The sequence below is a fragment of the Lontra canadensis genome, unplaced genomic scaffold (assembly GCF_010015895.1).
Source record: "Lontra canadensis isolate GAN:19392208 unplaced genomic scaffold, GSC_riverotter_1.0 scaffold13, whole genome shotgun sequence".
In the NCBI taxonomy this organism is placed as follows: Eukaryota; Metazoa; Chordata; class Mammalia; order Carnivora; family Mustelidae; genus Lontra; species Lontra canadensis.
The window spans coordinates 17962323-17975831 of record NW_022631007.1 but is presented as its reverse complement, the minus strand read 5'-3'; the positions used below and the strand labels follow the sequence as shown (position 1 = coordinate 17975831).

The window sequence follows — 13509 nt, the reverse complement described above, 5'->3', positions numbered from 1 at the left end:
TGGCTTGTGCGCCCCCCCAAAGATGGTTAGAGGGGGTCTGGTGCCTGGGTCCTGTGGGGATGCTCCTGTGCCTGAGCCCCTGCCCTGTGCCCCATGGCAGATGGAGAATTGCACCCAGCCAGCGGTCATCACCAAGGACTTCTGCATGGTCTTCTACTCTCGGGATGCCAAGCTGCCTGCTTCACGCTCCATCCGCAACCTGTTTGGCAGTGGGAGCCTGCGGGCCTCGGAGAGGTGAGCCTTCGGTGGAAGTGATGGGGGGTTGCACAGGGAGCAGCTGGGAGAGGCGAGCCTGCAGTGGGGGTGGTGGGGGGCTGCATGGGGAGTGGCTGGGAGAGACGAGCCTATAGTGGGGGTGGCGGGGGCTGGGGTGCTGCTGTGTGGACTTTGCATGGGGAGCGGCTGGGTGTGCCCGGCAGAGGCTCAAATGACTGGCCTGCTGCAAACCATCCCAGATGAAAAGGTAGACCAGTCACTCTCCTAACCGTTCCCCTGCCCTGGGACCCTCTCGTGGGTGGTCCTGGGGCCCAACTCCACCCCCATGGCTGGGAGACCTCCTCCCCAGGGACCTCGGGGATCATGCCAGCAGGATGGGGGGCTGGGTTGGGAAAAGTGCACTCTGGACAGAACCTCTTGCCTCCTGGAGGCTGGCAGCACCCAAGGGAGTAGAATGTCAGGCCCGGGACCAGCCATCCCCTCTGGCCCTCTGACCAGTCCTTGCATCCCTGGGGTATGGGGGTGATGGACAGGAAGGTCAAGGCAGTGAGGAGGGGGCTTTGTCCCAGAAGCGGAGACTGCCACAGGTGCTAGGCCTCCTGTGCTCACCTCCTTCCCACGCTGTCTTATGGGCCCCAGTGTGCAGGACACCTGGGGCATAGACAGGAGGGTGGAGTGTGGGGTTCAGGACTTAGTGGCCTCAGGCTGGCTATGACCCAGGCATCCGGGGGTCACCCAGAGGGGATGGGATACTGCCTGCCGGCTGGGCCTGCCTCCACGACAAGGTTGGCAGTGTGCACTCAGCAAAATGGGGCCTGGAGGGGTCTGGGATGCAGACTCCCCAACAAACCAGTCCATATGGGCTGCAGTCCAGGGACCCCATGCAAGGCCACCCAGCAGGGCATGCAGTTGGACTTGTCCCCAGTGTGCATTGGACAGGCCCTTGCTGGGCCTGGTGTCCACACGTCCTCTCTCTGCTCCCTGCAGCAACCGCGTGACGGGCGTCTATGAGCTCAGCCTGTGCCACGTGGCCGATGCAGGCAGCCCAGGTAGGCCTCTGCCCTGCTCTCTCTGACGGGGGTGGAGGCACTTTGGCAGGGAGCGGGGTTCTCTGGGGTCACTCAGGTCACCTCAGCTAAACTGCCATTTTGGGGGGCCCTCCTTTTTGAGACTCAAGTGCTCACATTTGAACTTACGGGGTTGTCCCAAGAGGCCAGAGGACAGTGAGGGTAGAGGCAGCACTGGGGGCTGGATGACTTCTGTGAGCAGGGCGCTCCCAGGGGTACCAGACTCCCTCTGTGGATAAATCCCCACCCTAAGCCCAAGGCCTGGAGCCAGGGCGGGAACGTGGCCAGCCCAGGGTCCCCTTTCTAGGGATGCAGCGGCGGCGAAGGCGAGTGCTGGATACATCTGTGGCCTATGTCCGGGGCGAGGAGAACCTGGCGGGCTGGCGGCCCCGGAGCGACAGCCTCATCCTGGACCACCAATGGGAGCTGGAGAAGCTGAGCCTGCTGCAGGAGGTGAGCTCGTGTGCCGTGGGCACGGACAGCCCAGGCCACAGGTGCATGTGGAAAGCAGGGTGCTGGGAGGGTGCTGCGGCAGGGGTGGACTGTCCCTCCACTCACTGTGAGCACAGACGTGGGGGACGCGGATGCCTGACGGAGGGTGGCCGGGTGGCTGGGCCGAGTCCCATCAGCAGCACAGCCCGTGGGGAGACAGTGGATGGGCTCTCGGGTCCACATGACCCTGGGGTGCAGCGGCTGAGCCATGTCCCGCCTTCTGCAGGTGGAGAAGACCAGGCATTACCTGCTGCTGCGGGAGAAGCTGGAGACCACCCAGCGGCCTGGCCCCGAGGCGCCATCCCCTGCCTCCAGTGAGGACTCTGGGTCCCACGGCTCATCCAGCCCCTCCTCCCCACTCTCTGCTGAGGGCCGGCCGTCCCCTGTGGAGGCTCCCAACGAGAGGCAGCGGGAGCTGGCCGTCAAGGTAGCTCAGGCAGCACTGCCCTGACTGTGGTCCCTGCAGGGCTCTGGGGACTCAGCCTTGTCCTATTAGGGCAGGAGCTGGGACAAGGAGGGTCCATAGAGGCCCTTTGCCTGCCCCTCACTCCACATATGTTGGAATTTGGCAGCCTTTTACAGCTTCTTCCCCCAAACAATGATCTGCTTCCTTGAATACCTGTGCTGATGGGGAGCTCATCCCCTCTCTCCAGAGCTGGCTCTTTGGGCAGCTTGATGGACCACTGGGAAGACCTCTTAGGCTGGGCAATGCTGCTCCCCCATCTTTGCCCTGGGTTCGGGGCCTGCTCCCAGAGGCTTCCCTGGCTCACCCATCACCTTGGAGGCTGTAGCCGCTGTGTCCAGGCCTTTAGCCAGTCCTCCACATCCAGGGGCCGTACTGCGGTCGAGCCAGGTCCGGGGCACCACCCCCAACTGGACATTTGCTCTCATTACAGTGTTTACGCCTCCTCACGCACACGTTCAACAGAGAGTACACCCATAGCCACGTCTGCGTCAGCGCCAGTGAGAGCAAGGTAGGCAGCAAGGGGCTGTCCACAGGGCTTTCGTCTCCAAGAGCAGTTCTCACCCCTGTCCAGAGAAGGAAATAAGGGTTTTCTTAGAAACATACTCTCACAGCCCAAAGGAGCACTTCCTAGCCAAGGGCCTGGTCTGGTCTGTGTGTGGGGTCCGTGGAGCTCTGGGGCCTTCAGGGCGAACCAGGGTTAGGCCCACCCAGGACCCTCCCTGCTGCCTCCAGCCTGGCCCTCAGCTGCCTCTGTCCTGGGTGCTCGGGCCCCAGCCCTGGAGCTGTTTTCCCCTACCAGAGGGCCACTCATGCCGCCTCGCCCACCCTGGCACAGAGCCCACTATGCACAGCCCCCTTGCAGCCTGGCCTTCCTGTTTTGCACTAGCCTCACCTTCTGCCTGGAAGGGCCTCTCCCTGAGGCTCCTGGATTGCCCATCCTACAGTCGGGGCTCCAAGACTGCACGTTGGCAGAGCCTTCTCTGACCCCGCTGTGGTCCCTGATCCCTCCTTGGAGTGCAGCTGTTACAAGTCCCTCCTGAGGCCAGACAGAGCCCACAGCCCGGGGAAGGGCAGGCCAGGGCCTCATGGGTCTGGGAGAGTTTCGAGGGAGGCTGGGAAGGGGGTCTGGCCTGCCATTGGAGTGAGGGGTGCCCTAAATGGAGGTAAAACATGAGCCGAGGTGCAGGAATTTGCCACTGCGGGGGCATCCACCCCCCGTCTGCCCCACGAAAGGCTCGCTCTCCTCCACAGCTCTCCGAGATGTCTGTCACCCTGCTCCGGGACCCATCCATGTCACCTCTGGGCGCGGCCACGCTCACGCCCTCCTCCACCTGCCCCTCTCTGGTTGAAGGGCGGTATGGAGCCGCAGAGCTAAGGTGAGTGCGGACCCTGAAGAAGTTGGCAGCGCCACAAACCCGCCAAGGACGGTGTGGCTGCCGCTCTGGTGCAGAGTATGGGGACGGGGTGGGGCAACAGTGACCCGGGAGGGCCGCACACAGCTGGTCAGGGTGGGGGTGGGGGAAGGGGTCCACCCTGCGCCCTGGCCGGCACGGCCCCTAGCTGCTCTCCAGTCATCTGACTCTCCCGAGGACGTTTTCTGCTGAAGCACTGATTTCCAGTGTCATGGGGATTAATGCCGGGAATGGATCAAATGGCACAAAACCAAAAACTGTTTTCAGGGGGATGGGCTCACACAATACTCAGTAGGATAGGTGATCCCTGTGGCAGTGGCTGCAATGCCCGGCCATCTCTCCCGCCCCCCCAGCCATGCTAGCACCGCCCACACCTGAGCCCTTACATTTTATATCCCTCAAGGTGTCCACATTTCATCCAAGCCCTCTGGGCCTCCCCGGAGATGGGCCTTCCTGGCCGTGGGTCAGGCTTTTTGGACCTGGCAGGCCCCAGTGCGGAGGGCCCCTGAAGACATGACAGCCTGGGCTCCGCAGGCCATCTGGGGAGAGGGGCTGCTTTCATGAGAGTGGGGGACAGAAGGTGCCATGGGACAGGGGCAGGGCACCCTGGCGCAGCCCTGGAATCGGGTGGCCTAGGCCTTCTAGCCCCAGCTGTGGGCGTGTCTGGGTGGACAGATCTTGAGAGGTACCCACAGCATCCTGAGGGGGCGATGCAGGGGGTGGGAGGAAGCCCGGGCCAAGATGGTGGCCCGGCCTGGCCAGGGCATCTCCTTGCAGGAAGGCAGAGGCTTGGCTTTGTTTTCCAGGACCCCTCAGCCCTGCTCCCGGCCGGCCAGCCCAGAACCCGAGCCTGTGCCAGAGGCAGATTCGAAGAAGCTTCCCTCCCCAGCTCGGGCAACAGAGGTAGACAAGGAGCCCCAGCGCCTGCTGGTTCCTGACATCCAGGAGATCCGGGTCAGGTATGTGGGGGGCCCCCAAACGGGGGTGCTTCTGAGGCCCCACCCAGCCAGCTTTGTCCCCACAGCTCCATGCGAGGGAGACAGGCTGGGCACCCTGACCTTGGGCAGTGGCAGAGAAAGAGCAGACAGCACAGAGAGGAGGCTGGACCAGGGCCAGGCCCGGGGCAGGGGACCCGATGGGTGCCCCTGCAGAACTGCAGTTTCTGTGCATCTGTGCGTCACTAGTCTGACACCTGTGCAGCTCCAAGAAGGCCACACTCTATGGCTCACGCTCACGTGACAGGGAATGACTGCTTGGGGCAGTGTCCGCTCTATTTCACTTTCTCTGTTGTACAGATGGGGAAACTGAAGCTCAGAACTGGTGGTTCTGGTCTCCGACCTCCCAGGTTGGGGTTCTGCCAGGCATCTCCCAGCACTTCCGCCCTGGCCGTTCTTGGGGGCCCCTGTCTGACCTTCCCAGTGGCCAGTACTGCCAGGGGCCTGGTGGTGGGTTGGGTGCCCACGTAGAGACACCCCGCCCCCTGGGCCAGGAGCGCAGGAGCCAGCAGCTGTCCCTGCCCTGCAGCCCCATCGTGTCGAAGAAGGGCTACCTGCACTTCCTGGAGCCGCACACGGCAGGTTGGGCCAAGCGCTTTGTGGTCGTACGACGTCCCTATGCCTACCTATACAACAGCGACAAGGACTCCGTGGAGAGGTTCGTGCTCAACCTGTCCACTGCCCAGGTGGAGTACAGCGAGGACCAGCAGGCCATGCTCAAGGTGCGGCCCGGGAGACGGGATGGGAGTCCTGGCAGGTCGAGGCTGCAAGCCTCCAGCAGGGCTCGGGAGGGGGCTGGGCCTAGTTCCCGGTGGGCCCTATTCCGGCTAGCTGCCAGACCATGGCCCTAGTGTTCTGTCTCGCACAGCATCCCTCTGCCTCTCAGGTTGGGGGTCCCCTCTGCCCACCCGTGGGGCTCCTCATCCCATGACAACCAGCCGTGATGGGCTGTGGTCCTGTAGGGGCGGGGGAGCAGGCATTGATCCACTCCCATTCAGGAGAAGTCAATACCCAGTCCCCTTCTCCTGGGGCCACCCAGCCCCATGGGGTAGGTCATGTAGTGGGCCTGGGAGTCCGGCCTTCCTGTCCCCTGGCTTTTCTCCTCTCCGAGTCAGCAGTGGCGCTGGATGTGTGTGCCGGGGACCTCAACCCCTTCCGCTGGCAGCCTCAGTGCCCGCTGGCTGATCTTTGATTCCCTCTGGTGGGCTTTGGGGACACAATCTCAGCCTGCCTCCCCACACTGTCCCCCACCACAACAGCTCAGCCTTTAGCAGAGGAGGCCAGGCCCAGCAGCTGAGCCATGTCAAGGGGAAGGAACCTCGTTTGTGGGGGTAAACTTGTCTTCGGGGGGCACAGAGCAGTGGCAAAGTTGCCCTGGGGCGTGCGAGAGACAGGGTGTCCTGACCGCAGACCCTTCTGTTAGGAGGCCACACCTGTCTGCGTCCAAATGGGCTGTGCAGGCCACAGAGAGTGGGACAGCCTTCCCAGCTCTCTCCTGGGGGTCTTCTCTCCCGTGTCCTGCACCCCCCCGAGCTGCTCCAGCCGGGCCCCGGGGAGCACGACCCTGCATGCTGACCGGGATGGTGGGGAGGCCTTGCGCCTTTTCACGGCCTCCTGCCTTCGCAGACGCCCAACACGTTCGCTGTGTGCACGGAGCACCGCGGCATCCTGCTGCAGGCCAACAGTGACAAGGACATGCACGACTGGCTGTATGCCTTCAACCCTCTCCTGGCCGGCACCATACGGTATGGGCTCTCTCGGCAGTGCCTGCCCTGCTCCTTGGGCGTGGGAGCAGGTTTTGAGGACCTTAATGGTTGTTTGGCTGTTGCTGCTGGTAAAGTGCTGTACTGGGGGGCCGTCCTTGTGTGGCTGGAAACACAACACACGGGCTCAGGGGAGCCCCGCTCCCCTACACCCCACCCTTCCAGAAGGCAGGGGGCTGAGTCCCAGGGACAGGAGCTGGTCTGCGGGTGAGGGGAAGCAGAGGGGATGTCAGCTACGTGGAAGATGGCATCCCGACCGTGGCATGTCTCCCCACCCTCCCACAGGTCCAAGCTCTCCAGAAGGCGGTCTGCCCAGATGAGGGTGTGAGCTGGAGCCCTCCCGGACAGCCACAGGCCGGCCCCCCCAGCCCTCATCACCACCCATCATGTCACCGCGCCCAGCCTGCCCCTACCAGCCAACCAGCGAGTTCCCTCTTGGGGACAGCATCGGGCCCCATGAGCGCCACCTCTGGCCCGGGGACCTGCACCATACGACCTGTCCTGCTCCCAGCAGAGGCCGTGTTTGTTCTTTGGTCTTTCCAAGCGTGCCCTGGGTGGGAAGAGCTGGGAGGTGCTGGAAAGGCAGAGGGCACAAGCCACAGGGGCATCGCTGCCGTTCTAATATTTTTTTAAGCATAGACAGACTTATAATTAATATACATTAGTTAGTGACATTGAAACGGTCCACTCAGAAATTAACTATAAGACTGTGTTCTATTTATAAGTATTTATTTCTAATGCCTTCACATAGACCTGTAGGATTCAGATGGACCCTGTCCCCCGCTTGCTCCCACTCACATCCCCCAGGGCTCATAGGGAAGGCCATGGTGAACGGGTGTCCGCACAGGCCAGGCGCCTCCTGGTTGGCACCATGGGGCACGCCTGGCCAGGCCCGAGCGGGGGCTTCTCCCCAGTCGCATGGGAGGGCAGGCCTTCATTCCGGGTGGGGGGAGTGTGAGTGTCAGGGGATTTGGTGCCTGCCCCCTGAGCTGCGCGGAGGGGGGTGTGCAGTCTTCCAGCAGGAGGTGGCATCCTATCACTGGGACAACGGCCTCGGAGATACAGCTTCTCCCTGGGAGCATGTGGAGCAGAGGGAGACCGGGCAGACAGGCCCCTGGCCTGTGGGGCTCTCCCGGCCAGGACTGCAGCTGGCGTCGTGTGTCCTGGCCGCTGGGGTGCAGGTGGCTGGGGTTCAAGGTGGTCCGGGCAGCGAGGGGTTCAGGTGCCGCTTCTGCAGCTGCGGTGAGAAATCGGGTGAGCTCCAGGTCGTTCCTGGGAAGAAAGTGTGTGACCTCCCCCCTTACCCCAAGAGAAGAGTTTCTGAGAGTCCCGGGGTCAGGTGAGGGCAGCCGGCCGGCCACTGTCCTCAGGGAGGTGCTCCTGTCCTGCACCCAGGGGCTGTCCTTGTGCTGTTGGGTGCTCTTGTTCCAAGATCTACTTCCTTCTCTGTGCAGACACTACACCCGAGGCCCAGCCCCCACAGGGCAAGGGTCAGCCCCAGGCTGAGAGTCTGGTCAGGCATCACACCCAGACCAGAAACACGTCAAAGAGACCACAGGGCCCGGGGGTCTTCAATGACCTGTTCCCACACCCAGTTGGCCTCCTTCCAACTCAAGGAAAAACAGCAACCAAACCACAAAACCCCTGTCCTTGCCATGGCCCCCTGAAAGCAGGTTTTATTCAGAGTTCAAGGGGTTCCGGGCCCAAGTTCGCAGCCGGCCAGTCTGTCCACACTGTTCTCTGCTGTCTTTACAGGCCCTGCGGGGCGTGGCTCACAGACCCCTCACATCTTCACCCAGTTTGGATTACCGTGTCACACCTGGTCAGGGGTTCCAAAGCCTGCCCCATCCAGCCCGGGCCATCCCCGATAGACTCCCATGTGACATGTAGACCCAGTGTACATTCTGTGCACCGAGGCTGGGAGGGTGTATAGCTGCGTTCCAACAGGGATGTGTGGGGTCGGCTCCCACACCGGGTGAGAAGGTTCCAGTCGGGGGCGCTCCTTGGGGAAAGTTATTCAGGCCCCTTCAGCGCTGCCTCGGACGTGGGACTAGGTTGGTGGGCACCTGACCTGAGCGGCCACTGGCAGTGGGGTGTGGCCCGCCAGCCACCCCAGCCGCCCCAGCCCGACCAGAAGCAGAGAGGCCAGCGTGCCTTCTCCACCCCCAGCCCCAGGCAGTGCCTCAGTGGCCCCTTTTGCTCTCTGCTCCCCCCCACCACCAGTGCTTAGGAGGCACCCCTGGAGTAGTAGCTACTTCACTAAGACGCGCGTCCTTGGGAGGCCACATCTGCAAGGCACAGGGCTCTGTAGCCTTCCTTGGAGGCCCCGGATGAGTGCTCCCATCTCAGACTGAAATCACACGTCATCCAGAAACCAGATGTTCCCAGGCTGGGACGCAGAGAGCAGGGGTGCGGCATGGTCCAGAGCAGCACTTTTTTGGCTTTTACGAGGGCCTGGAGGGCAGGGAGGAGGACCACAGAGGGCAGGAGCTGTGCTAAGGTGAGCTGGTTCCCAGGAGCCCCGCGTGCCCGCAGGGAGCCTAGAGGTGCTGGGCCCTGGCTACAGCCCACTCAGGTCAGCCAGCCTGCAGCTGTGGCCTTGGAGGGTCTGAGGCGCTCGCGCCCAGGACGCAGGTGTCTGAGGCCAGCCAACCTGCAGAGCACCTGCCTCGTGGGGCGGGCTGAAGGAAGGGGGCCTGCGCGAGGGTTTCTGGGAACCACCCTAAATTCGGGAGCCTCCACAGCCATGGAGGTTCTTCAAGGACTGTTTAATTTTGGCCTGATGCCCCTTGGTAGTTGCTGGGAGCCCTGGCCCTGTTGTCACAGCCAGACCCTCGGAGTGCTGGGGAGAGAAATCCGAGGCAGAAAAGCTGGTCTCTTCACGTTGCCCTTGCCAGAAGCTACCCACATGTCACATTAGGGAGCCAAGCATTTAGCAAACTGGGATGTAGGCTTCACCTCTGTGACCCCGGGGGGCTGATCTGGGGGCCCCTGAGGGTCTGCCCATTGTGGGTGCAGAGAGGAAGGTCAGACCTGACAATTTCCCACTAAGTGGGGAGAAACGAAAAATCCAGAAAGCCACGTCTCTGGGAGGTTTTTTGTTTTACCGCTTGATGCCACTCATTTTGGTTTGAGGGACAGCCATCCTCCCCGAGAGAAGCTCTCTGCCTCCTCCAGGGGAGGGTGAGCCCAGGAAGGGGGGGCGCTGGGCTCCATTGTGTCCAGGCCAGTCCCCGGGAGGTAGCTGAGAGGCTCCTGAGTTTGTTCCAAGTCATCACTCCTTCAGTGCCCGTGTCCCATTCACCCATCGCACACACACACACACATGCTCCCGGTCCCCGGGGGGCTGCAGTGAGGGGCCCTCCCTGAGGGGCAGGTGTAGCGAACACTCGGGGTGAGTTCCTGAATGCAGCCGGTCCAGGTGAGAGCGGGGTCAAGCTGCTGGTCCTCTGTCAGCTCCCTCCCGCGCAGGACTCCAGAAGGCGCCCTCCTCTTATCCCCGGGATCAGCAGAGGCTGTGGCTTCCTGTGGGCCTGCGCTTCCTGCCGCTAGCCGTCCCCTCAGCTTCCCGTAGCTTGTACATATGTGGTTGTGGCACACCCTGGGCCCCCGCGCTGTAGCCACCATCCCGATGTAACGACTCTAGTTCCCTGACGTCCTAAACCCGAGTGTTAGGCTCTAGGCTCCTGTACTGTGTGTGTGCACTTAAGATTCTGTCCAATTAAGAAATAAATGTGGCTCCTTATGCAACACCAGACCTGCGGGCCTCCACAGTGGCTTTATTTGTGTGTGAAGTCTGTTGGATGGGGCTGGAAATGGCCGCTGGGGCCAGATGTCCAGCATTGCCCAGAGACAGCACCCACTGCTCACGGTGGGGAGGCAGGGTGGGGGGTTGCCGAGAGCCCAAGGGGTGTGAGGGACAAGATGATGTTTATCGTGAGAGAGCCCACCTGTGTCCCTTGGTCACTGGCCACACCCACACACGTCACTCACGCACCCTTGGGCGTGCCGGGCAGCCCCAAGCTTTCCATGTGGTCAGCATTACCCCCTACCTGAACCAGACGAAGGTATTACAAGGAGATGAAACTACAGACCATTAGGCTACATCCACATAGAAAATAAGTATTTTCAAATCTTTCACTAAATGGAAGCTAATGATGCATAAAAAGGATAATACTGTCATGACCAAGCGGAGTTTGTCCTGAGAAGGCAAGGTTGGTTCAAAAAATGAATCCAGTGAGTCATCATATTAAACAAAAAATCATTCTCTCTGTGGATATAGAACAAGCAGCTGACAAAATGTAATGCCCACGGCTAACTACACTTTTAACCAATAAGGCCGTAGAAAAGACCAATGGGACGATAAAAACATACGTGATCAATCAGAAGAAATGAAAAGTAAGGGCACAAAGAGCAGTTGGACAAGAAAAACATAAATACTCGGATAAGAGACTTCTGTGCAAATTGGTCCTTAGCGATGCCAACTGGAAATGGACCAAACATCCTGCTTCAGTCAGGAGAGACAACAGTGGTGTTTCGATAGAGAAATGTTCCACCAAGAACTGCTGGCTGGAAATCCAAGGTATTTGGACAATGTCTACCTCGTCATGGGGCCACACAGTACAGGGCAAATGAACGAGAACAGTTGACGATCGGGTTTCTGGATGAGCCGAGGAGGACCCCAGGGGGCTGCGATCGAGCACCAAGATCCAGGGTGTGGGGGGCATTTGTGAGGACCCCAGGGCCCCTTGAGTGCGACCCTGGCAAGGTTGTTCTGATCTCGGGGTGAAGGTGTTCACGTTGCAGACGGTCAGTCGCAAATCCGGGTGGGCACATAGGGAAGAGGGGCAACCGCAGGTGGGCGTTTAAACTGCAAATATCAGAGCTTGTGAGGACCGGCCGCGAGCCTTCGGTCTGGCGAGGCCATCTTTGCTGATCTAAAGTGCTCTCCCGAGACCGGGGCACAGTCCTGCACGGTGAGGCAACTGGCGGCAGTGGTGGCAACACCCAAGACGGAGCTTCTTCCTTCCTTCCTTCCTGACACCGGCATTCCCTTATAGTGTGCTCGCCACAGGGGACCTGGGCTTCATGCCTGCGTGGACATCCACTCTCTCTGGCTAAGCCGCCTCTTCCGAGAACCCATCCGCGGGAAGGTAGCTCTCAACTCAGTTGGATTTCATTCTGTCCTCTCCCCTCTGCCTGGGACAACCGTGTGATCAATCAACTTGTCTGGAGAATGTTACTTATTGGTTCATCAGGAGACATTATTCTGTGTGCTATTGGCTTGGAAACTACCATCACTCTAAATTATAATTCCCACAGTGGTCCTGTGTTAAATAAATTATTGGCAAAGACAGGGATCTGTCTTTGAGCATAAATTTGCCTCAAAACATCCAGAACGTGGTAAAATTCATGTGAAAATGACCTCAGTTCTTCAACAAATAAACTGCAGGATAAGAGTAAAGGGAATCTGAGGAAGAGACATCCAAGAGTCTCCTTATAGATTCTGATGTTCCTAAATGTCGAAAACATTAGGTCATCAACTCAGACTGTAGAGATCTTAGCAGCTACCATGCCTCATCCTAACGGGAAAAGCTGAATAAAACCAGAAGAAAAGTTTTCTCACACCCATCAGAGAACTGAGGTCACCGGGCTGAACGTCACCCAGAATCGAGAGCAAGGAGAGCAGACAGCCCCATCTGAGAGCTGCTTGTGGGTGCAGAAGCCGCTGGGTCCAGGGTGTGTGGGAACACTGGGATGGCGGCATTGACTCTGCATTGCTGGAGGCCGAGTGTGGCCCAGCTGGAGGTGAGGAACTCCTGGGGCTCGGGCTTAGGGGCCCCTCACATTCCTGTGGTTTTTATCGGAAGGATCCCACGAAGTTCTCCCTGAGGAGAGAAGAAAAATCCCCTCGTGTCTCTATCAGGAGGAACAGAAGAGTAGTCCTTTTAGAATATGCACAGAGCTTTCTCCATGACAAAGTCTTGGGGGACAGGGGTCAGGCTAGGAATAGAAGGGAGCTTCCTCAACTAGGTAAAGAATATCTGTCAAAATCGTACAGCTGATGTCAGTCATACTTACTGGTGACAAACTGGAGGTTTCACCTCTTTGACTGAGCAGGGCAAGGAGGTCCTCTCACCAATCCTATTCGACACCATCCTAGAAATTCGAGGTGCAATAAGACAAGAGAAGAAGGGGCACGCAGATGGGGAAGGAAGAGAGAAAACGGTCTTTTTTTGCAGATGACAAGATCATCTGAAGAAAATCCTAAAGAATTGGCCCCAAAACTCCTGGAACTAAGCAGAGTTCATAGCAAGGTCACAGGACTCAGAGACAGTACACGAAAGTCACTTGCTTTCCTATTAACCAGCAATGAACAATTGAAATTCAAAATTTAAAAAAAAAAAAACCAGTAGGGGCGCCTCGGGGTCTCAGAGGGTTAATCCTCTGCCTTTGGCTCAGGTCATGATCTCAGGGTGCTGGGATCGAGCCCCGCATCAGGCTTTCTGCTTGGCGGGGAGCCTGCTTCTTCCTCTCTCTCTCTGCCTGCCTCTCTGCCTACTTGTGACCTCTCTATCTGTCAAATAAATAAATAAAATCTCAAAAAAAAAAAACCACACACAGCGTTACAGTGGTACTGACAAAGAGAGAGAGCATGTGCATTTGAGCACATAGGCGGTAGAGCTCAAACAGAAAGCACACAGAATCTGTACGTAGGACACTACAAAATTCTGACACAAGGCATCAAAGACGACCTAAATAAATGGGGAGCATTCTGTGTTTCTGGACTGGAAGTCTCAGGATAGCTAAGATGTGAACTTTTCCCAATTGGAGCCATAGACTCAATGCATTCCCAATCAAAATCCCAGAGAACTATTCAGATATTGACCAACTGATCCTAAAATTGATAGGAAAAGGCAAAAAAAAAAAAAAAGACTCGGAATAGCCTGCCCCGTACCTAAGAACAACGTAGCAGGACTCCTATTACCTGACTACAAGTCTTAGATAAGCTCTCAAAAATCAGGACAGCACGGTTTTGGTGAAAGAACAGACAGATTGATAGAGTGGAATAGAGCCGCGCAGACAGAGTCAGCCGGT

General features: G+C 58.9%; 1 protein-coding gene across 16 annotated transcripts in view; it reads left to right on the top strand.

The window, feature by feature from the left end:
* The window catches only part of KIF1A (kinesin family member 1A), an 88322-nt gene extending 80972 nt beyond the window's left edge, over positions 1–7350 (top strand). For 10 of the 16 annotated variants that reach the window (XM_032857674.1, XM_032857689.1, XM_032857680.1 and 7 more), the window contains 10 exons: positions 101–234; positions 1204–1265; positions 1591–1736; positions 2002–2202; positions 2672–2749; positions 3493–3617; positions 4460–4612; positions 5178–5370; positions 6275–6393; positions 6697–7350. In XM_032857674.1, coding sequence (XP_032713565.1) covers positions 101–234; positions 1204–1265; positions 1591–1736; positions 2002–2202; positions 2672–2749; positions 3493–3617; positions 4460–4612; positions 5178–5370; positions 6275–6393; positions 6697–6739 — 1254 coding nt within the window. In that variant the 3' untranslated portion in view covers positions 6740–7350. The remainder of the gene's footprint in view (positions 1–100; positions 235–1203; positions 1266–1590; positions 1737–2001; positions 2203–2671; positions 2750–3492; positions 3618–4459; positions 4613–5177; positions 5371–6274; positions 6394–6696) is intronic. The other 6 variants (XM_032857687.1, XM_032857686.1, XM_032857685.1 and 3 more) reach the window with 1 other exon arrangement.
* The last annotated feature ends 6159 nt before the right edge of the window (positions 7351–13509 follow it).